Source organism: Oncorhynchus masou, chromosome 18 (assembly GCF_036934945.1).
Source record: "Oncorhynchus masou masou isolate Uvic2021 chromosome 18, UVic_Omas_1.1, whole genome shotgun sequence".
In the NCBI taxonomy this organism is placed as follows: Eukaryota; Metazoa; Chordata; class Actinopteri; order Salmoniformes; family Salmonidae; genus Oncorhynchus; species Oncorhynchus masou.
In genome coordinates, this window is record NC_088229.1 from 21,785,229 (window position 1) to 21,807,348 (window position 22,120).

Here is a 22,120-nt window from a genome sequence, read left to right on the forward strand (position 1 = left end):
TTCAATTGTGCCAAGTAAATTAGCTATTTCAAATACAGTATATCTATTTGAATCAAGGTTTGGCCATTATATAGCACTCCCAATGAGCCAGCCTCTATGATCTCCCTGACTGAAACCTCAGCCTCTATATCAGCCGCCTTGCACCAACTCACCAGGTTGTGGTTGGTGGAATTGGAGTCCTCCTCTGGAAAGGGTTTAGATACACCGAGGGCCACACAGTTAGCAAAGATAGCAAGTAGAATGAAAATATCAAAAGGTCTGCAGGACCACAGTTAAGGGTAAATACTACACACCACAGTGAATGCATGATTGACTTACAGTTTTTCTCAATTGCGTACAAGCAATTTTTGATCTACGTTTAAACGTATCTATTGCAGAACAGCAATGATCAAATGCTCAAAATACATTTACAAAACGTCTGATAATTTCCTTCCCTTTGTACCTGACGTGAATATCTTAGACTACATTTTGAAAAAACGTTAAATACAAACGTCAACAGTAAATACAAAATTCACTGTTAGGTGTTTTGTTCACAGACATTGTCTTCATTAGAAGAGAAATGTATGCAATTGTTATCACCGTTTCCGGCTATCAGTAAATACTACTGCACAAAATTCCAAATCACCTCATCAAGGTCATTCCATGAACTGTACAATGTAGGGGAAGATCTAGGCAATGGGGACTGTCTAATTTGTATGATTGTGTACAATATTGCTGACATGTAGAGAATGAATGAGATTACTTTCTAAGTATCTTTGGGTCATCATCTCTAACATTGTGACCTTCTATTATAGAGGTTTGCTTTGGTGTGGACTGAGGCCCCCACATTCATATCAGTTTTGTTACTCCATTGTATTCACCTTTCCTTATTTATGTTGTGGATTGTGTTTCTTTGTGCCGATGTAAAGTCTACAAAACTGTGAGCAAACCAGCCTATGTATTGAACATGGAATTGAATTGTGATAATATCAACGAATGAATTCTGCACACAATGTGCTTATTTTTTATTGATTTGATGTGTATAAAATAGTTTGGTGAAATATGCATAATAGAAGATGAATTGCCCATAACTTTGCACCTTTGTATAGTTGTACTTCCAATTTTGATCACCGTGATTTGGTGACTGCAAAGAAGATGTATTGTTCCCCTTCAGCCAGTCGCTCAGTATAACATACTATGGGGAGTTAATGACCAATTATATTCACCTAAAGAAAACTGAAATCACACCACACGGGCCAATGGACGCTGAGTCCACCCTCGTAAGCCTCGCCTTTCTGGCTATAAAACCGGGACTTGCATTCCTTTTCTCAATTCTTGCTCTTCAGCCTGAAGGAAGAACGTGTCACGCAATTTACAAACACAAATACTACGAGATTTGGCTCCGACTAAGGTGTCTGTTAGTGTCTGTTACTGTGGAGAGAGTACTTGTCCCCCTAGATGTTGTGAGTTTTGGGTCTTGGTATCGATTTTTGTGTTTGCTAAAAACCCACTACTTTCTGCTCTGCTTGTGTAGCCAGTGCTTCCTTGCTTGAGTAACATGGCCAGTGGTAAGTGTAAGTTAAAAAAGGCTAACCTTCCAAGTTTGAACCTAAAAAGTACTCTAGGGCATGTGGTTTCACAACTTAACTTCACTAGGGTAGGGGGCAGCATTCTGAGTTTTGGATGAAAAGCGTGCCCAAATTAAACTGCCTGCTACTCAGGCCCAAAAGCTAGGATTTGCATATAATTAGTAGATTTGGATAAAAAACACTAAAGTTTCCAAAACGGTTAAAATAATGTCTGTGAGTATAACAGAACTGATATGGCAGGTGAAAACCTGAGGAAAATCCAACCAGGAAGTACTATTATTTTGAAAGGCTGTTTTTCCACTGAAAGCCTATCCACCATACAAAGACGAAGGACCCAGTTCACAATATCTATGGCTTCCTCTACATGTGGCCAGTCTTTAGGCATTGTTTCAGGCTTTTACTCTGAAAAATTAGGGAGATACAGCACTTTCAAGAGGCCAGTGGAAATTTCCTGCACGCGATCGGGAACGCGCCTTTCTAGTTTCTCCTTTTCTATTGACGAAGCTTTTGTCAGGTTGAAATATTATTTATGACAAAAACATTGTTATTTATGATTTTAAACATCGTTTGACATGTTTCTACTAACTTTTATTGTACTTTATTGACTTTTCGTCTTGCTGTTGAGAGCGCACATTGAGCCTTTGGATTTCTGAACTAAACGCACCAACAAAACGGAGGGTTTTGGAAATAAAGAGGGACATTATCGAACAAAACAAACATTTATTGTCTAACATGGAGACCTGGGAGTGCCACCAGATGAAGATCATCAAAGGTAAGTGATTCATTTTAACGCTATTTCTGACTTTTGTGACACCTCTCCTTGGTTGGAAAATGTCTGTATGGTTTTTGTGGCTAGGCTGCATTAAGGAGAAGTTTATCTTTAAATGTATGTTAAACACTTGTATCTTTCATCAATGTTTATGATGAGTATTTCTGTAATTTGATGTGGCTCTCTGCATATTCACCGGCTGTTTATTTGAGACAATGATTACTGTACATAATGCGCCAATTTCAACTAAGGTTTTTGGACATAAAGATTAACTTGGCTGTATGGTTTTCTGTGACTAGGCGCTAACCTAACATAATCGCATGGTGTGCTTTCTCCGTAAAGCCTTTTTGAAATTGGACACTGTGGTTGGATTTACAATAAGTTTATCTTTAAAATGGTGTATAATACTTGTATGTTTGAGGACTTATAATTATGAGGATTTCTGTTGTTTTGAATTTGGCGCCTTGCAATTTCACTGGCTGTTGTCGAGGTGGGATGCTAGCGTCCCACCTCACTTGTACCAGAGAGGTTAAATTAAAAGATACTCACAAGTGCTGTCCTGTTTGTCTGGTTTGGAAACACCCTCAGGAGGCTTTGGCTCGGACCAGTTCATGTGACCATTGTCTCCGGCTGGGTTCAACTTCCATTGGGTGTCAGGGCTGACTTTGTGAGAAAGATTGTGTCTGCTGGTGAAGGGTCTTCTGATGAAGTGACCTCGGGAATGGGGTTGTCTGAGGCCAGGAGAGAGCAGCAACGGTGGTGGGAGTTGACAGGGGTGTCGTCCCAGCCAAGTGAGGCTCATTCCGGTTTCTCTGGCAGTGTTCAGAGTCCGGATTCCAGGAATATACTGTCCCTGGTTGGCTCTGGAGGGTTTTCAGAGTATAAATCGGATGACATCAGTCCGGGGCAGCTTAAAGCCCCGGCTTTGGATTCGCCGGGTGAGAGTGAACCATTGGTGAAGCTGTGTCATAGATCACCTGCGGGCGGATTGGCCATCTTCTCCCTAACAGCAGAGTTCCTCCAGGTTTGGCTCGGGCTATGGAGTCCTTAGAGGCCCGGTTCGAGGAGAAACAAAAACAGGGCGCAGCTCTAGGGGTCCTTTCCCCACAAAACTCCTTTGCGGGGGTGGGTCAGCAGTTCCCGAGAAGTGAAGGAAAGGGTCCAGGCCAGAGGCAGGTAGCCCCGTGCCAGGGGGTGGCTTCGAGTTTAGTTAATGACTGTCTGGTTGCTTCTGAACAGCGGGAGATGCCTTGGCACAGACGCCATGCTGGGTCGAAGGAGAGTGGGGTGAATGCTGATTCTTACACAGTGCGGGGGAAGGAGCAGACCCCGCGACCTTTGCTGGAAGACGGGGAAGGGGCCCTGTTTTCGGGGCCCTCCTCCCCAAGCATTTACTGTGGCAACAGTGCTCTCAAGTGGCTCGGTCAATGGGGGCAAGTTACTGGTTGCTGAAGTCCCCAAACCCAGTGTGGGCTGGGTATCAGAACGGCGGTTTCACAAAAATACAATGTTTTTACCCAAGGTTCCTCTGTGTTCAAGTGTATCGAGAGTGCGGTATCATCCAGGTGTGGGCATAAAACACAGTTCCTTCCCAATATTCAGATACACAGTTATCAAGAGTGGTGGACATGAAAAGAAGCATGACAAAAAACGGATCATCCCAGTCCTCAGAGTGGCGCTCTACCTGTTCAGGAGTTAATTTATGGGAGACTGGCAGCGTGCTCTGTCCAGTGGCGGGCATGCGTAATTTCACTATGGGTGATGAGGACGGTGACAAGGGGGTACGGTCTGCAGTTGGCTTTGCGTCCTCCTCCTTTTCGTGGCGTCATCAATGTTCCCCGAGGTCCTAGCGCCTGTCTTGAGAGGGATTTCCTCTCTCTTTCAAAAGCAGGCTATTTGAGTGGTCCCCATGTTAGAAGTACAGAGCGGTTGGTACAGCCGGGTACTTCTTAGTTCCCAAGAGCGATGGAACGTTGCGTCCCATCCTGGACTTGCGTGTTTTAAACAAGCACCTCAAGACTTGCAAGTTTAAAATGCTCACACTCTGCCGGCTATATTGGTTCACGTCCATAGATCTGAAGGATGTGTATTTTCATGTGGTTTCTTCCTCCCTCCCGAGTGGCGCAGCGAGAGGTGAGAGGTGTTACTACAAACCTGGGTTTGTTCCCAGGCTGTGTCACAGCCGGCCACAACCAGGAGACCCATGAGGCCCAGTGTCGTCCGGGTTAGAGGAGGGTTTGGCCGGCCCCCATATCCTTGTCCAATTGCGCTCTAAAGACTACTTCTGGCGGGCCGGGCGCATGCACACTGACTTCGATTGCCAGCTGTACGGTGTTTCTGGTTTAAGCAAGCAGTGTGTCAAGAAGCAGTATGGCTTGGTGGGGTCGTGTTTTGGAGGACGCATGGCCCTCGATGGAGTAGATCGGCAGGGCCGGCGTAGATCTTTACGCATCGCAAGAAAATGTGCATTGTCGTCTGTTCTTCTCAATGAGGAATCTGGGCGCTCTGTAGGGATCGGATGCTTTGGCGTATCAATGGTCTCAAACCCTGCTCTATGCGTTTCTTCCGGTGGACCTGATTAAGGTCACCATGGTGAGGGTCAGTCAGGAGGGTCTATGTTGATTCTGGTGGCGCCCCGTTGGCCAAGACCACCCTTGCTCCTGGGGTTTGTCCGCCTGTTGGGCTGGGACCCGTGGAGGGTTCCATGTAGTCGGGATCTATTACCCCAGGCGGACAAAAGAGTTTGGCACCCACAACAGCAGATATGGGATCTGGGGCCTCCCGAGTAGTGTGGTGGTCTAAGGTACTGCATTGCCATGCTAGCTGTGTCACTAGAGATTCTGGGTTCAAGTCTAGGCTCTGACGCAGCCGGCCGCGACCGGGAGACCCATGGGGTGGAGCACAATTGGTCCAGCGTCATCCGGGTTAGGGGAGAGTTTAGCGGGCAGGGATGTCCTTGTCCCGTCGCACACTAGCGACTCCTATGGTGGGCCAGGCGCAGTGCATGCTGACATGGTCGCCAGGTGTACAGTGTTTCCTCTGACACATTGGGGTGGCTGGCTTCCTGGTTAAGTGGGCATTGTGTCAAGAAGCAGTGCGGCTTGGTTGGGTTGTGTTTCGGAGAACGCACGGCTCTTGACCTTCACCTATCCCGAGTCCATACGGGAGTTGCAGCGATGAATCAAGACTGTAACTACCAATTGGATACCATGAGAACGGGGTAATTAATTTGTTTTATTTTTTAAAGAAGATATGGGATCTGGGGGTTTGGCCCCTGAAAGGTTTATTTTTATGGCTAGGAGATTACCCTCGAACATGATTACTACTATACAGTCGGCGCGTGTGCCCTCTACAAAGGGTTGTAAACATATAAGTGGTGTGCTTTGAGGGTAGGTGTCAGGTTAAAGGAGTTTCTCCTTTTCAGAGCTCTTTGGTGGAGATTTTCATGTTCTTGTAAGAGCGTTTTGAGCAGGGCCTTTCATTTTCCACATTGAAGGTTTATATGGCAGCCATCTCGGGCGTGTCATGTAGGGATTGACTGCTCTACCCCGGGGTTTCATCTGGTGGTGCGGTTCCTGAAAGGCGTGCGTTGGCCCAGACCGATGTCTATGTCTATGGCTCAGACCTGGGACCTGGCTTTGGTCTTGGACACTCTGTGTGAGCCTCTGTTTGAACCATTGTCATCTGTGGACCTGAAAGTCCTTTCATACAAGACTTCTCTGCTCATAGTCTTGGCTTTGGATGAGCGCATTGGGGATCTCCACACACTATCAGTACACCTTTCCTGTTTGGAGTTCGCACCTGGCGAATCCAAAGTAATGTCATGTCCTAATGCAGCTTTTGCCCCCAAGGTCCCTGGCGTATGAAAGTAAAGGCTGAGGGTTGCCTAGTGGTGTGTGTGCTCATTATTTACGGGCATGAGGATTTGTGATATCTCTGCTGCAGCGAGTTGGGTTTCCCCAGATACCTTTGTGAGGGTTTATTGCTTGGATGTAACTGCTCCCTGTGTGGCTAATAGACTTCTTATGGCTGGGTCCGGGATTGGGTGTTAAGCAGCAAGCAGGTTGCGCATTTATCTGGGTTACAACAGTTATCTGTAGGTTGGAGCCTTGGGCTGCCTTGGCAGCGCGTGAGTACACTGTTTCCAGGTTACATCAGGTTTCCTGTGGGTTTGAGACTCGGGTTGATTCTATGCAGCGAGCGTGTGCAATTTACCAAGTCACGAAAGGTGTTCTGTTGTTTTGGACTTGCGGTTCCTTGTACAAGTTCTGGCATTTTGGGCTTGCAAGATAAGCATTGTTCTTGGAATCTTGGGTCTATGGACTTGGACTGCAGTGGCAGAGTGTCGATGCGCATAGCCACTTAGCAGCAGGTTCTGGTTCCCTATATGGGGCTCTGACAGTTCAGGCCCCATGAGGCTCTGACAGTTCAGGCTTCTCGGGTAAGCTGGTGGAACCGGTCTGTGCTTGGGTTGCCGTGGGCCTCCTAGTTTTGTACCCTCTGAGCCAGCTTGGCGTCTTTTGGACTGTTGGGCGTGATTTCAGTTTTCTTCAGGTGAATATGATTGGTCGTTGACGCCACATTGTAATGCTCTTAGGCGTAGTGGGTGCGGAGTCAGGTGCAGGAGGCACAGAAATAGTGCTTTATTTACGCACAGGACAATCGTACACGCCAAGCTGGTGGGCGCACATACACGATCGCCCAAAACCAGGACTTAACATGTCCGGAGGAAAACCCAGAATTGAGACGCACTACCACACAATAACACAGTGGGAAAAACAGGCCCACACAAAGAGCAGGCGGGCCCACCGGCTTAAATAGCTCAACTAAAAACCTAAACAAGAAACAGGTGTAACTAATAAGACAAAACCAACAGAAAAGGAAAAGGGATCGGTGGCAGCTAGTAGACCGGTGACGACGACCGCCGAGCCCCACCCGAACAGGAAGAGGAGCCACCTTCGATAGGAGTCGTGACACACATACTATATTGTCACACCCTGATCTGTTTCACCTGTCTTTGTGATTGTCTCCACCCCCCTCCAGGTGTCGCTAATCTTCCCCATTATCCCCTGTGTATTTATACCTGTGTTCTCTGTTTGTCTGTTGCCAGTTCGTCTTGTTTGATCAAGCCTACCAGAGGTTTGTTTCAGCGCCTGCTTTTCCCCAGTCTCTCTTTTTCTTGCCATCCTGGTTTTGACCCTTGCCTGTCCGGTCTCTGAGCCTGCCTGCCTGACCATTCTGCCTGCCTGCCGTCCTGTACCTTTGCCCAACCTCTGGATTACTGACCTCTGCCTGACCTGACCCTGAGCCTGCCTGCCATCCTGCACCTTTCCCCCACTTCTCTGGACTCCCTGCCTTGGCCTGTCTATTTGCCTGCCCCTTTGGGATTATTAAACTATTGGTTATCCGACGTGGTCTGCATCTGGGTCTTACCTTCATATCTGATATAATTATAACTCGTTCCCTCCTTCAGGGAACAGTAGTGATATTCATAACTGTACGATCTACTGCAATTTTTAAGAAACAAACTTTCTGTTTTGTCTGTTTGGACTCAAGAGGTAGGTATGGTTGCGTTATGTATGCAGGCAGTTTTTTTGATGAATGTATTTGCAATTTGGATGGTATAATATAGTTTTTTTGTTTTATGTATTTATGTTTTGAGATGGCCTCTTTTACATTTACAGTTTTGCAAAAGCCACAGATTTCTGTGTCTTGTGGACAGTGTTTTGAAATCGACAACACTAGTCTCACAACACAGGAGGGGGTTTAACATGCACGCGCACACACACACACACACACACACACACACACACACACACACACACACACACACACACACACACACACACACACACACACACACACACACACACACACACACACACACACACACACACACACACACACACACACACACACACACACACACAGGTACATCATTGAAGGATATTTCCATTCAACAAGGGCCAAGGCAGCCATGCGGATGGGGTTACTGAGGGTGAGGCAGCAGAGAGCTCGAGGAGCTCGGAGAGCAGATTTGTTGGCTTGCATCTGCTTCTTCTGTCCTCCACCTCTCTTCTTGCCCGAGGCAGTAGAGCCAAGGGTGTCGGACTTGTCCCCGACAACCGAGCCAGCCAAGGAGATGCCATCCTCTGCAGGAGACAGAGGGAAGATAGTCACCAGTCATTCATCAAATGTATTTTCTAGGTTATTGCTATGTAGTTACTATGCACTACTGTGTGTATACGGTGTTGTGTATCATTTATTTATTATTTACTCGTCTTTAATATCTAGCCTATCAAGTGGCCTACTCTTTAATATTGTGTCAATTACTCAAACTGACCAATAATAATTGACAGTAATGAAATGAAAGTATTATAAACAAATCAAACCTGGGAGTTAATTTGGATCCTTCTCTGTCCTTTGATACCCATATAAAACACATCTGAAAAGCATACTTTTTCCATCTAAGAAACGGCTCAAACCATTGCTCTCCCAGCCAGATGCAGAGAAACTAGACCCAGATCGACGACTGCAATGCTCTGTTTAGGGGCCTTCCAGGCAAATCCCTTCAGAGGCTACAACTCCACCAGAATAGTGCTGCCAGAGTCCTGACCAGGACCAAGAAGTCGGCCCACATCACCCCATCCTTATTGAACTCCACTTGCTACCGGTCAACTATGACTTTAAAATCATCCTCCTAGTGCTTAAAGCCTTGACTGGATTGAGTCCCACCTATAACAGCGACCTAATTTCTAGCAACTCACCACTGCTTCAAGTTCCAAAGACACGCCTCCGAACTATAGGGGACCAAGCCTTCTGCGGTCTTGCCCCTCGCCTATGGAATACTCTCCCTGACCATGAGAGCTGCTCAATCTGAATTTTAAAAATAGAATCTGGAAAGTACTTTTAGCACCTAGCCTACTATTGCTATTTCCTGTCTTGATTCTAAATGCATGATGTTTATATTAAATTTTTTCATGCCTATGTAGAGCTTTGAGATAACACTAATGAAAAGCACTATACAAATAAAATTGTATTCGTATTATTGTTATTATGTTGGATTAGATTGACATGTGGCCAGGGGTTAGGCAGGTATTGGTTTTAAGCCTGGAGGCCTACATGGAAAGGTATGATAGTACAGTAAGGTATGATAGGCCTACAATGTACGTAAGGTATGATAGGCCTATATAGTACAGTAAGGTATGATAGGCCTACAATGTACGTACGGTATGATAGGCCTACATAGTAGAGTAAGGTATGATAGGCCTACAATGTACGTACGGTATGATAGGCCTACATAGTACAGTAAGGTATGATAGGCCTTCAAGGTACAGTATATAGGCCTACATGTACAGTACACTTACATGTATAGGCCTACAAGGTACAGTAAAGTATGATAGGCTTACATAGCACAGTAAGGTGCCATATTGAGCAGAAAAGCCACAGGTGTTGGTTATTATTTCCTATTGTGTTTCATGACAATGGTATGCAGGCCTAATGGCTTTAAATTGGATGATGACATTGACAAAGCCGACAGAACTGTTTTTAGAGTGACTAGGACTAACAATCTATATTGTAAAAGATCCTTGAGTTACAACAGCTGTTCAATATTATTTCAATACATTACATACATTATACCCATTGATTCTTGAAGAATATTAAAAGCCTTATGAGCTTACCCTATTATAACTCGAAATCTGACATTGTATTACACCATTATTTATGTTGCTTTTGCATTGTCATGTGTAAACAAACAAAGTATAGCTTCAAGATATGTTTAGAAGTATGGTATCATGTCAATCTCATCCCACTGCACACACCACGTCATTTCAAGGTGGATAATATTTGGTTGAGACATTGATCAATGAGATTACAACCTGTATTCACCCACTCAAAAAGAGAACCAAAAGTGTAGTTGAATTTCCAATGTGGTATCATTATGCTATCAAACAATTAAAAGGACAACCAAATTTCAATAACAGATTTTTGGTTTAGTTGTCACCCAAATGTCTATCACTGCACTTTCAACCATTTAAAACCACAGCAAAGTTCAAATGGGACTACAATGTCAGATATTTTGTTTATTTATACAACAGATTGTGTTATCACTGTGCTTCATCTAATAGCACAACCAAATGACCTGAATTGAGATTACATTTAAAAAGTACAGAAGCAGTCAAAAGTTTGGACACACCTACTCATTCAAGGGTTTTTCTTTATTTTTACTATTTTCTACATTATAGAATAATAGTGAAGACATCAACAATATGAAATAACCCACATGGAAGTAACAGTAACCAAATAAAGTGTAAAACAAATCAAAATATATTTTATATTTGAGATTCTTTAAAGTAGCCACCCTTTGTCTTGATGACAGCATTGCACACTGGCTATTCTCTCAACCAGCTTCATGAGGTAGTCACCTGGAATGCATTTCAATTAACAGGTGTGCCTTGTTAAAAGTACATTTCACTCCTTCTTAACACGTTTGAGCCAAACAGTTGTGTTGTGACAAGGTAGGGAAGATACAGAAGGTAGCCCTATTTGGTAAAAGACCAAGCCCTATTTGGTAAAAGACCAAGTCCCTATTATGGCAAGAACAGTTCAAATTTGAATATATATATATTTTTTATTTCACCTTTATTTAACCCGGTAGGCTAGTTGAGAACAAGTTCTCATTTACAACTGCGACCTTGTCATGTCTTGTTATGTCTGTTCCTGTCCTTTCTCTTCACTCTCTCTCTCTGCTGGTCTTTTCAGGTTACCTTCTCTGTCTCTCATCCTTCAGCTGTTCTACATTTCCCCTAACTAGCTCATTCTCTCTTTCCCCACCTGTTCTCTCTTCCCCCTCTGATTAGGTCTCTATTTCTTTCTCTGTTCCTGCTACTTTCAGTGTCTGATTCTTGTTTGTGTTTTTTGATGCCAGAAGCAAGCTGTCGTCTCGTTTGCTTCCACCTTGTCCTGTCCTGTCGGAGTCTGCCTGGCAGGTGCCACCTGCACTATACTAACGTTCTTTTTGTTCCGCTGACAACGTTGGAAGAGGATTTATGCCATTCCTGTTTTTTCATTAAAGAACTCTGTTTTCTGTTAAAACCGCTTTTGGGTCTTCACTCAAGTCCATAACAGACCTGGTCAAGATAAAGCAAAGCAACACAAACAAAAACAGAGTTACACAAGGAATAAACAAACGTACAGTCAATAACACAATAGAAAAGTCTATATACAGTGTGTGCAAATTAAGTAAGATTAGGGAAGTAAGGCAATAAATAGGCCAAGGTGGCGAAATAATTACAATTAAGCAATTAAACACTGGAGTGAGAGATGTGCTGAAGATGAATGTGTAAGTAGAGATACTGGGGTGCAAAGGATAAAATGTAAGAATTTTAAAAAATATGGGGATGAGGTAGTTGGGTGGGCTATTTACAGATGGGCTATGGATAGGTGCAATGATCTGTAAGCTGCTCTGACAGCTGACACTTAAAGTTTGTGAGGGAGATATGAGTCTCCAGCTTTAGTGTTTTTTGCAGTTTGTTCCAGTCATTGGCAACAGAGAACTGGAAGGAAAGGCGGCCAAAGGAAGAATTGGTTTTGGGGGTGACCAGTGAAATATACCTGCTGGGGCGCGTGCTATGGGTGGGTGCTAATATGGTGACCAGTGAACTGAGATAAGGCGGGGTTTTACCTAGCAAAGACTTATAGATGACCTGGAGCCAGTGGGTTTGGCGACAAATATGAAGTGAAGGCCAGCCAACGAGAGAATACAGGTCGCAGTGGTGGGTAGTATATGGGGCTTTGGTGACAAACCGGATGGCACTGTGATAGACTGCATTCAATTTGCTGAGTAGAGTATTGGAGGCTATTTTGTAAATGACATCACCGAATCAAGGAGCGGTAGGATAGTCAGTTTCACGAGGATATGTTTGGCAGCATGAGTGAAGGATGCATTGTTGCAGAATACGTAAAAAGAAACGACAGTCCATCATTACTTTAAGACATGAAAGTCAGTCAATGTGGAACATTAAGAAATTTGAAAGTTTCTTCAAGTGCAGTCACAAAAACTATCAAGCACTATGATGAAACTGTCTCTCATGAGGACAGCCACAGGAAAGGAAGACCCAAAGTTACCTCTGCAGATGATAAGTTCATTAGAGTTAACTGCATCTCAGATTGCAGCCCAAATTCATTTTTCACAGAGTTCAAATAACAGACACATCTCAACATTAACTGTTCAGAGGAGACTCGGGCCTTCATGGTTGAATTTCCGCAAAGAAACCACTACTAAAGGACACCAATAAGAAGAAAATACTTGCTTGGGCCAAGAAACATGAGCAATGGACATTAGACCGGTGGAAATCTGTTCTTTGGTCTGATTAGTCCAAATTTTTAGATTTTTGGTTCCAACCGCTGTGTCTTTATGAGACACAGAGTAGGCGAACGGGTGATCTCTGCATGTGTGGTTCCCACAGTGAAGCAATGAGGAGGAGGTGTTATGGTGTGGGGGTGCTTTCCTGGTGACACTGTAAGTGATTTATTTGGAATTCAAGGCACACTTGACCAGCATGGCTACCACAGCATTCTGCAGCAATACACCATCCCATCTGGTTTGCTCTTAGTGGGACTATCATTTGTTTTTCAACAGGACAAAGACCCAACACACCTTCAGGCTTAGTAAGGGCTATTTGACCAAGACGGAGAGTGATGGAGTGCTGCGTCAGATGACCTGGCCTCCACAATCACCCGACCTCAGCCAAATTGAGATGGTTTGGGATTAGTTGGACCGCAGAGGGAAGGAAAAGCAGCCAACAAGTTCTCAGCATATGTGGGTGGCTACTTTGAAGAACTTAAAATATATTTGGATTTGTTTAACACTTTTTTGGTTACTACATGATTCCATATGTGTTATTTCATAGTTTTGATGTCTTCACTATTATTCTAAAATGTAGAAAATAGTAAAAATAAATAAAAAACCTTTGAATGAGTAGGTGTGTCCAAACGTTTGACTGGTAAATCTGCACAGATTATTACAGCAATTGTGAAGGTCTCCACAGAACTGTGGAGCTATGCATGCTATCTTGCACACTTTATATGATTACATAAGGATCAAATGTATAGTTACAGTAACCTCAAAATCTGGCCATGGATGTGTTAATGATTTTAAGGTTGAATGTTACATTCGTTTTTAAGCTAGCCTTAACTTCAAGTTATTTACTGTACAACAAAAGTAATGTATAAGACCTGTTGGAGACCTGAAACCAACATATATCATTTCTTGTCGACAATTTAATAGGCTAGTTATTGTATTTCAAAAGTGATATTGAATTGTGTTTGGTTGTCAACGCAACCAAATATCAACATTTGAATAAGATTTATCTTCTTGGATAGTTCCATCCATGCCACTGACTTAGTCTGGATTTAATTCCAATTTGTCTCCAAATGTATAGTTGATGTTGGATTCACGTCTCTGTCTCAACCAACAATCTAAGTAAAATATTAGGACTAAATCAAACTTTGAATGCACTTTAAATAAAGTTTGATTTAATTTAGTCCTATTCTTTAACTTTGATTGTTGGTTGAGATAGTAGTAGCAGGAGGTAGCCTTGCAGTTAAGAGTGTTGGGCCAGTAACCGAAAGGTTACTGGTTTGAATCCCTGAGCCGACTAGGTGAAAAATCTGTCAATGTCACCTTGAGCAACACACGTAACTCTAATTGCTCTGGATAAGAGCATCTGAAATGAAGTGAATTGAACATATACATTATTCATTTGTAGACAAACTGGAATAAAAGCCAGACTTGTCACGCCCTGGTCTTAGTATTTTGTGTTTTCTTTATCTATTTGGCCAGGGTGTGACATGGGTTTTTGTATGTGGTGTGTTTTGTCTTGGGGTTTTTCACAGGTATTTGGGATTGTAGCTTAGTGGGGTGTTCTAGGTTAATCTATGGCTGTCTGAAGTGGTTCTCAATCAGAGGCAGGTGTTTATCGTTGTCTCTGATTGGGAACCATATTTAGGCAGTCATATTCTTCGAGTGTTTCGTGGGTGATTGTCCTTATGTTCCTGTTCCTGTCTTGTGTTAATTTGCACCAGTTTAGGCTGTTTCGGTTTTCACGTTACATTTATTGTTTTGTAGTGTTTGTGTTTAGTGTGTTTTTTCATTAAACATGAATCTCAATAGCCACACCGCATTTTGGTCCGACTCTCCTTCGCACATAGAAAACCGTTACAAGACTACTGTAAATCAGTGGCGCTGATGGAACTATCCAAGCAGAATAAACATCTCCTTCAAATGTTGATATTTAGTTGTGTTGCCAACCAAACACATTTCAATATCATTACAATCAACCATAGCTTGAAACCCTATGCCTATTGTATTGTCTATTTTTAGTTGAATTCAAACAATTGCTGTTGATCACTTTCCAAATGCTATATAGGTCTAAATAGCATAATTGATGATTAAGTATGGTTACATTTCATTTGCTCTGTTAAACCCACCCTTTGAAATAACTTTGATAGCAACAGTGAATCCTTTTCATTATGAAGTGGAGACCTCTCAACAATCCTTCTCACAATAGCACATTGGTAATAGATTCACCAATATCAAAGCCAAGCAGGGCTGGGATTGGTTAAAACCCTGGATGGGACAACAAAGGGTAGCTGTAGATCAGTGGTTCCCAAACTGTTTATAGTCCCGTACCCCTTCAAACATTCAACCTCCAACTGCATACCCCCTCTAGCACCAGGGTCATTGCACTCTCAAATGTTGTTTTTGCCAGCATTGTAAGCCTGCCACACACACTATACGATACATTTATTAAACATAAGAATGAGTGAGTTTTTTTCACAACACGGCTCATGGGAAGTGACAAAGAGCTCTTACAGGACCAAGGCACAAATAATAATAATAATCAATAATTTTGCTCTTTATTTAGCCATCTTACATATAACACTTTATTTGTTCATTGAAAATTGTGGATAACTCACTACAGGTTAATGAGAAGGGTGTGCTTGAAAGGATGCACATAACTCTGCAATGTTGGGTTGTATTGGAGAGTCTCAGTCTAAAATCATTTTCCACACACAGTCTGTGCCTGTATTTAGCTTTCATGCTAGTGAGTGCCGAGAATCCACTCTCACATAGGTATGTGGTTGCAAAGGGTATCAGTGTCTTAACAGCACGATTTGCCAAGACAGGATACTTTGAGTGCAGCCCAATCCAGATATCTGGCAGTGGCTTCTGATTAAATTAAATTTTCACAGAACCGCTTGTTGCAATTTCGATGAGGCTCTCTTGTTCAGATATCGGTAAGGGGACTGGAGGCAGGGCATGAAAGGGATAACGAATCCAGTTGTTTGTGTCATCCGTTTTGGGAAAGTACCTGCGTAATTGAGCACCCAACTCACTCAGGCTCTTCACTATATCACATTTGACATGGTCTGTAAGCTTGAGTTCATTTGCACAAATAAAAAATCATACTGTGATGGAAAGACAGAGAAGAGCTCCAACTTCTTAATCATAGCCTCAATTTTGTCCCGCACATTGAATCTAGTTGCGGAGAGTCCCTGTAATCCTAGATTCAGATCATTCAGGCAAGAAAAAACATCACCCAGATAGGCCAGTCGTGTGAGAAACTCATCATCATGCAAGCGGTCAGACAAGTGAAAATTATGGTCAGTAAATAAAACTTTAAGCTTGTCTCTCAATTAAAAAAAAACGTGTCAATACTTTGCCCCTTGATAACCAGCGGACTTCTGTATGTTGTAAAAGCGTTACATGGCCGCTGCCCATATCACTGCATAGTGCAGAAAATACACGAGAGTTCAGGGGGCTCGCTATAACAAAGTTAACCATTTTCACTGTTGTGTCCAAAATGTCTTTCAAGCTGTCATTCCTTTGGCAGCAAGAGCCTCTCGGTGGATGCTGCAGTGTACCCAAGTGGCATTGGGAGTTACCACTCCATTATGTCTCCCTGTCATGGGTTTTGCGCCATCAGTACAGATACCAAAACATCTTGACCACCAAATTTCATTTGATGTCACAAAGCTGTCCTGTACTTAAAAAATATCCTCTCCTGTTGTCCTGGTTTCCAGTGGTTTGCAGAAGAGGATGTCTTCCAAAATTGACCCCCCCAAAAAACATAACGGACATATACCAGGAGCTGTGCCAGTTCCGCCACGTCTGTTAACTCATCCAGCTGTAGCACATAGAATTCACTGGCTTGTATGTGAAGCAGTAATTGTTTCAAAACATCTCCTGCCATGTCACTTATCCGTTGTGAAACAGTGTTGTTTGATGAAGGCATTGTCTGTATAGTTTTTTGGGCCTTTCCCCCCAGCATTGTCCCAGCCATATCTGCTGCAGCAGGAAGTATTAAGTCCTCCACAATATTATGGGGCTTGCCTGTCCTAGCCACTCGGTAGCTCACCACATAAGATGCTTCTAGCCCCTTCTTATTAATGGTATCTGTTGCATTTATACATGTCTTACTACTCAAAAGTCGTCTTAATTCTCGCTCAAAAAACTCCTGTGGCTTATTTTTCAAATCGGCATGTTTTGTTTCTAAATGTCTGTGCCAGAGTGAAGGTTTCATTAAGTTGTGAGATAGTAACATTACTTTTGCACATATAACACACTGTGGCTGAGGAAAGGCACACACTTTACATTGTTTTAAAGGTAAAAATGTAACATATGTTATGCTGAGTTTGTCTATGTTGAAATTTGGTTACCACAATGACATAATCCTGTGGTTTAAATTTCACCCTCAAAACAACAGTTGATTACTTTTTTTTTAAATCCAATGTATTTTCCATATAGATTCCACGTCACAATATTTTGACAAATTATGTTGAAACAACGTTGATTCGACCAGTTTGTGCCCAGTGGGTTACTTTCCTTCAATGTGTTGCCTACATTTTGCATCATTCCATTACATCGTTAGTTTACCTTTCTTTCCTCTGTCACGTCCGTACGTGTTGTTGATCCTGATGGTTGCTAGCAATAGTGGATAATGTTATGCTAACGCAGCGTAGTGGATAATATTACGCTAACACTACACAGCTGATTCAAATGATCAAAGCTTGATGATTCGTTGATTATTTGAGTGCTAGGGTAAAAACCAAATGTGCACCCCTTGGGGTCCCGAGGACCAAGTTTGTGTAACTGGGCTAACATATTACAAGTTGTGCATTAGTTTCGGACATATAGCCTATTTGAATCATTATGGAATGCAGACCATACATAGCGGTTTAAACCTGGAGCATGGTTCACGACAACTGGACTGTTGTCATCACAGTTCTGAGTAGTGAGGATTAGGGTACATTTATAGTACTATTGTTCAACCCATATTGTACACTTTTCTCAACTTCCAATATTTAATGGATTGAACAATTTAATATGTCAACTTTCAGGATTTTTTTTGATCCACCTATATATTTAGTGCGTAAAGGCTCTCCAACCCTGTTTATATACGATTCATAAATACTTCACTAACCCTAAATAAATGCTAAGTGTTACGGAGTCTAGTTGATAGGTAATAACACTAAGTATTCTTTTAAATCTAATTGGTGCTGAAAATGAGACGTATATGCGTGTATTTAGATGGCTTTCTTTCATTGATCCCTATTCTGAACTTGTCTCTTGATACATTGTAGTGAGTCTGTCGAGAAAACTCGAATTAACGGTACACCATATTTAAAGGATTGCTTTAGATAAATGTACTGAATGAAAACTCCCGGAGAAAATCTATTGGTCAGCAAGTGGGAGGGTTTTCAGCGGTTGAATTAAACGTATTCTGTGTGCTAGGGAGCCACATGTGCCTGCAAAGCCTGTTACACACCTGCATACCAACTATGGAGAAGTACTTAAATCAAAACGCATAAAAACTCAATAGATTTCCTAAGTCTGAAATGGGCCAACAATGCAAAAAAGAAACAACCAAAATACATTTTGCATGGTCTACATTGCATGGTCTTACCTTTTCCTGCCATGTCGCAGTTCAAAACCACAATATTCCTTCAGGGAAAGAGGCACCATCAAATAGTTGTGCAAGTTGCAGAGTTTGACTGACAACCAATTTCAAAATTGGCTGTGCATCGCGTATTGACTATTAACAAAAACACACTTAAGAGTTAGCAAACCATTTCTGAATCGTGTCAGTGCGCCACACCGGTAATTGGGACATCCTTGCCCATTAATTTCGACAGCAAATTACTCATGAAATCTGATCTTCTTATTTATTTGATCCAATGCAGCATCTTTTTGACCATGTATGCCCAGATCCAAATGGAATAAGAATAGTAATAAACTCGTCCCCACACACTCTACAGGTTGCTCGCTACCTGCTGTGGTCAGCCTTGAATCAGGATTAGAGTAATTGAGCCGTTTAAAAGGATGACCGTCCTGAAATCTTTAAGGGGAGGGCAGTGGGGACGTAGAGAAACTTCTGGTCAGTGTGGTCAGTGGATAACCATTTCAGCACGGTGGACAGCAACCGACCACTCAATAACAGGGAAGACGGGCAAGTGGTGTAGGAAGTGAAGTGTTGCAGTGGACCCTTGTGGGGGCATACTTTTATCGTAAATTGGTTTTGGTACACAATGTCTCTTACTTCCAGGTGCAGCAGCATTCTCTTTACATTCATTTCTATATAGTTGATCATTAATAACAGTTGAATGCTCCAGAGAAAATGTGTGATTCTATTTAGAAAAAGCTTTGTGTGCTTGAGCTTTTCCCAGCTGTGCTGAGAAAATGTTTTCAGTTATTGTGTGACCAGGCAGGCAGGATGTAACTATTCTTCTACTTTGATCATCAAATCTAATAAGTTTTAATAGGCTGATTGAAAAATTAAATCATGACAAGATATTGCATATGTATTAAATTAAGTGTAAATACATTTTGACAGCATTGGAGAAAAAAAAACATAACCACAATATTATAAATCCATAGAAGGCACTGCTAAAAAGAAATACAACATTCTCAATGGAATAACATTTTACACAATGAAGACAAACTGACATTAATGTTCTCGGCAACACATAATGCTTGGACAGAGACATATACATAATCCTTTTTAAACTGATTGGAATCATAGCATCATAGAAGTAGAATTAATTGTATTTCTATTAAAAGCATACAGTTGTTCCACAATTGTACTTGATCTATCCCAACTCATTGAAACGTTCAACTGCATCAAATAGTAAAACCCAACAGCAGTAGAGAATAGACAATAACACAAAAAGTAGTGTGTTCAGGAGTTAGAGTAGTGGCTCATCAAACACCTTCAGGTTTCCATGTAAAAGAAAATTGTAACCATAACGCTAGCGTTTAAATTGCATTTTAAAAACCATCTTTATTGTAGCACTCTCCTCACTGCATGTCTGTTAGGACACATTTGCTTCTCAGCGCAGTATTTTAGCTCACATAATGTCATCTTAAAATGCAAACTCTAATAAGGAGCTTGTCAAAGTGTGCAACATGACTTGTGGGGGAAAGAACCCACGACAGTTAGTGTGTGCTTTAAAAAGGCTGCAGAGTCCATAGAATTTGCAATCTGTAACACCACATTCGTGACACTTTGACATCATCATAATTTCACCACTGCTTTACTGTACTTCCCTCCTCTCTTCCTCTACTTTCCTCAGCCTCCCTCCTTCACCACATTCCTCTGTCTCCCACTCTTAGTCTGAGAGGACTCGTTCCATTTAGGTCTCTATCCTCTACCACTGTGAATAGATATCAGGACAGGATATGTGAAGGAACTTAGCTCAACATATTGATAACATTTATCCAGTCCTTTCCGATCTGGGAATAGGGCTAGGTGCAAAAGATTGAAATAGAACCAGGCATCTCTCTACCCCTTCCTCTCCTCCCCCTCTAGGACCCAGCCTCCTGTTCCTGTCCTAGTGACTCCAGTAGGAGCCCCATGGGTGTTCTCTTCAGCCCAATGTTCTCCAGCTTGTTCTCCAACTTGTTCTTGAGGGTCCTCAGCCTAACAGAGGCGTGGATCAGTATCACTGTAAGAGAGATTGAGTTAGAGAGAAAAGAGAGATCAGGGGCATAACAAAGGAAGAGAGAGGCTGAGAGAGTGTTATGTTACAATATTGCAACAAACCGAAGATTGATATATGTTTACATTGTGGCAACAATAGTGGGTGCGAGGTGAAAGAGAGAATAAATACTAACATAAGATGGGGAAGGCTATGCCGAAGAGGAAGACGGATACTCCTCCGAGCACTGTGATGAAGAGGAAGCTGGCCCCCAGGATGGCACCCAGGGCCAGGGATGGGTGGTTCCGGCGCAACTGTCTGATGGGGGCCTGGTTCTCTGCTGCCCACACAAACCCCATAAATATCAACGTCACCACTGTGGCCCCCAAGAAGAGGTGGAAGGGCCGCAAAAACCTGTCAGAGCAGGAATGATATCAAATCGTATTGGTCACATACACATGGTTAGCAGATGTTATTGCGAGTGTAGCGAAATGCTTGTGCTTCAAGTTCTGACGGTGCAGTAATATCTAACAAGTAATCTAACAATTCCACAACAACTACCTAATACACATAAATGTAAGTAAAGGAATGGAATAAGAATATATACATATAAATATATGGATGAGCAATGACCGAGCGGCATAGGCAATGTATGAGATGAGTAATGCAAGATATGTAAACATTATTTAAGTGACTAGTGATCCATTTATTAAAGTGGCCAAAGTTTTCAAGTCTGTATGTAGGCAGCAGCCTCTCTGTGTAGAGAAAAGGCTGATGTTAGTGATTTCTCTATATAGGTCAACTAAATTGTGTGTCACATTGATAAGGCCATGAATCTAAATAAACGATTAATCAGTGCATTATCACAGCCAATGGCTTGTTAGCTAGCTTATACATGATTATGTTGATTATGGACCATGGACCCAGCACATCCATTTCCACAGAATTTGTGATGTTATATTACAATAGTAGCTACTATAGAGCTTTCCAGCTTGTAGTCCTAAAAAATGGAAATTAGTTACCTCTTGTTGGTTCAGTCATACCTATTGGGAAAGGGAATGGGGAAAGAATAGGGCTTTGGGGTGAACGCAGAAAATAAGGTCTGGGGTTAACACAGATCTTATACGTTTTGTTCTATGAGATAATATCAATATGTTAACATGACCATTATGAATTATGAAGCCTTTATATACTTTTTGTATTACATAAATGCTTCAAAATTCACAAAAAGTGACGTTAGCCGATTAAGATTATCATAAAAAACGTATAAGATCTCCTAAACCTGTGTTAACAACAAAACCCTACTAAAAAGCAATTAATTTCCCCATAGACTTTGTCCAAAGAACCATGGAGCTGCCTATAAAAAGACGCCATTACTATTTATCTAATTAGCTGTGGTTTCATGCAACAAACGACCACTTCAGAAACATACCCTACTATTCCCAGGAATGTCAAAAACGAGACGAAATAGTTGGACTGGTAATAGAGCAAGTTATTTATGATCCGATTGTTCCATCTCTCCAGATGAGGAATGTCTCGCACGGCGAACCGAGACGAATCCAAAACAAAATCATCCAAGGTTCGGATAGGAGGCGGCTGCACGTCCATTTTCACAATATTCAATCTGAAAAGGAACATCTCCCATTACTCGAAGCGGCGGTCGGAGCGTGTTCGATTACGGACTTGTTCAAGAGAATCAACTGCTGCTTACTTGATCGCGTCAGAGGCTGATTAATGCCACAACCAGTAAGCGAATCGGAAATGTCCGAGATTCCTAGATAGGAGTAGCACTCGAACGCGG

At 42.3% G+C, this 22,120-nt stretch overlaps 2 protein-coding genes across 2 annotated transcripts in view; both read right to left on the reverse strand.

The window, feature by feature from the left end:
• The window catches only part of LOC135504214 (voltage-dependent L-type calcium channel subunit alpha-1D-like), a 52,895-nt gene extending 34,574 nt beyond the window's left edge, over positions 1-18,321 (reverse strand). The window contains exons 1-3 of the mRNA XM_064922569.1: positions 18,309-18,321; positions 8,273-8,489; positions 153-258 (exon numbers count right to left, since the gene is read on the reverse strand). Of these exons, the coding sequence (XP_064778641.1) occupies positions 153-258; positions 8,273-8,489; positions 18,309-18,321 (336 nt within the window). The remainder of the gene's footprint in view (positions 1-152; positions 259-8,272; positions 8,490-18,308) is intronic.
• Positions 18,322-19,141: 820 nt separating this feature from the next.
• Positions 19,142-22,085, reverse strand: LOC135503653 (PRA1 family protein 2-like). Its single transcript, XM_064921808.1, has 3 exons — positions 21,752-22,085; positions 20,516-20,733; positions 19,142-20,346 (listed from the first exon to the last, which is right to left on the reverse strand). The coding sequence occupies exons 1-3, from the start codon at positions 21,955-21,957 to the stop codon at positions 20,207-20,209; spliced, it is 564 nt and encodes a 187-aa protein (XP_064777880.1). The 5' UTR covers positions 21,958-22,085; the 3' UTR covers positions 19,142-20,206.
• Positions 22,086-22,120: the final 35 nt, after the last annotated feature.

Bases quoted from the DNA above. Each gene is read 5' to 3' on its own strand.
- LOC135503653 (XM_064921808.1), bottom strand. From the start codon at position 21,957: ATGTTCCTTTTCAGATTGAATATTGTGAAAATGGACGTGCAGCCGCCT. The intron at 20,734-21,751 runs GTATGTTTCTGA...CTGCTCTGACAG, and splicing joins ACATTCCTGGGAATAGTAGG to GTTTTTGCGGCCCTTCCACC. The intron at 20,347-20,515 runs GTTAGTATTTAT...TCTCTCTTACAG, and splicing joins CATAGCCTTCCCCATCTTAT to TGATACTGATCCACGCCTCT.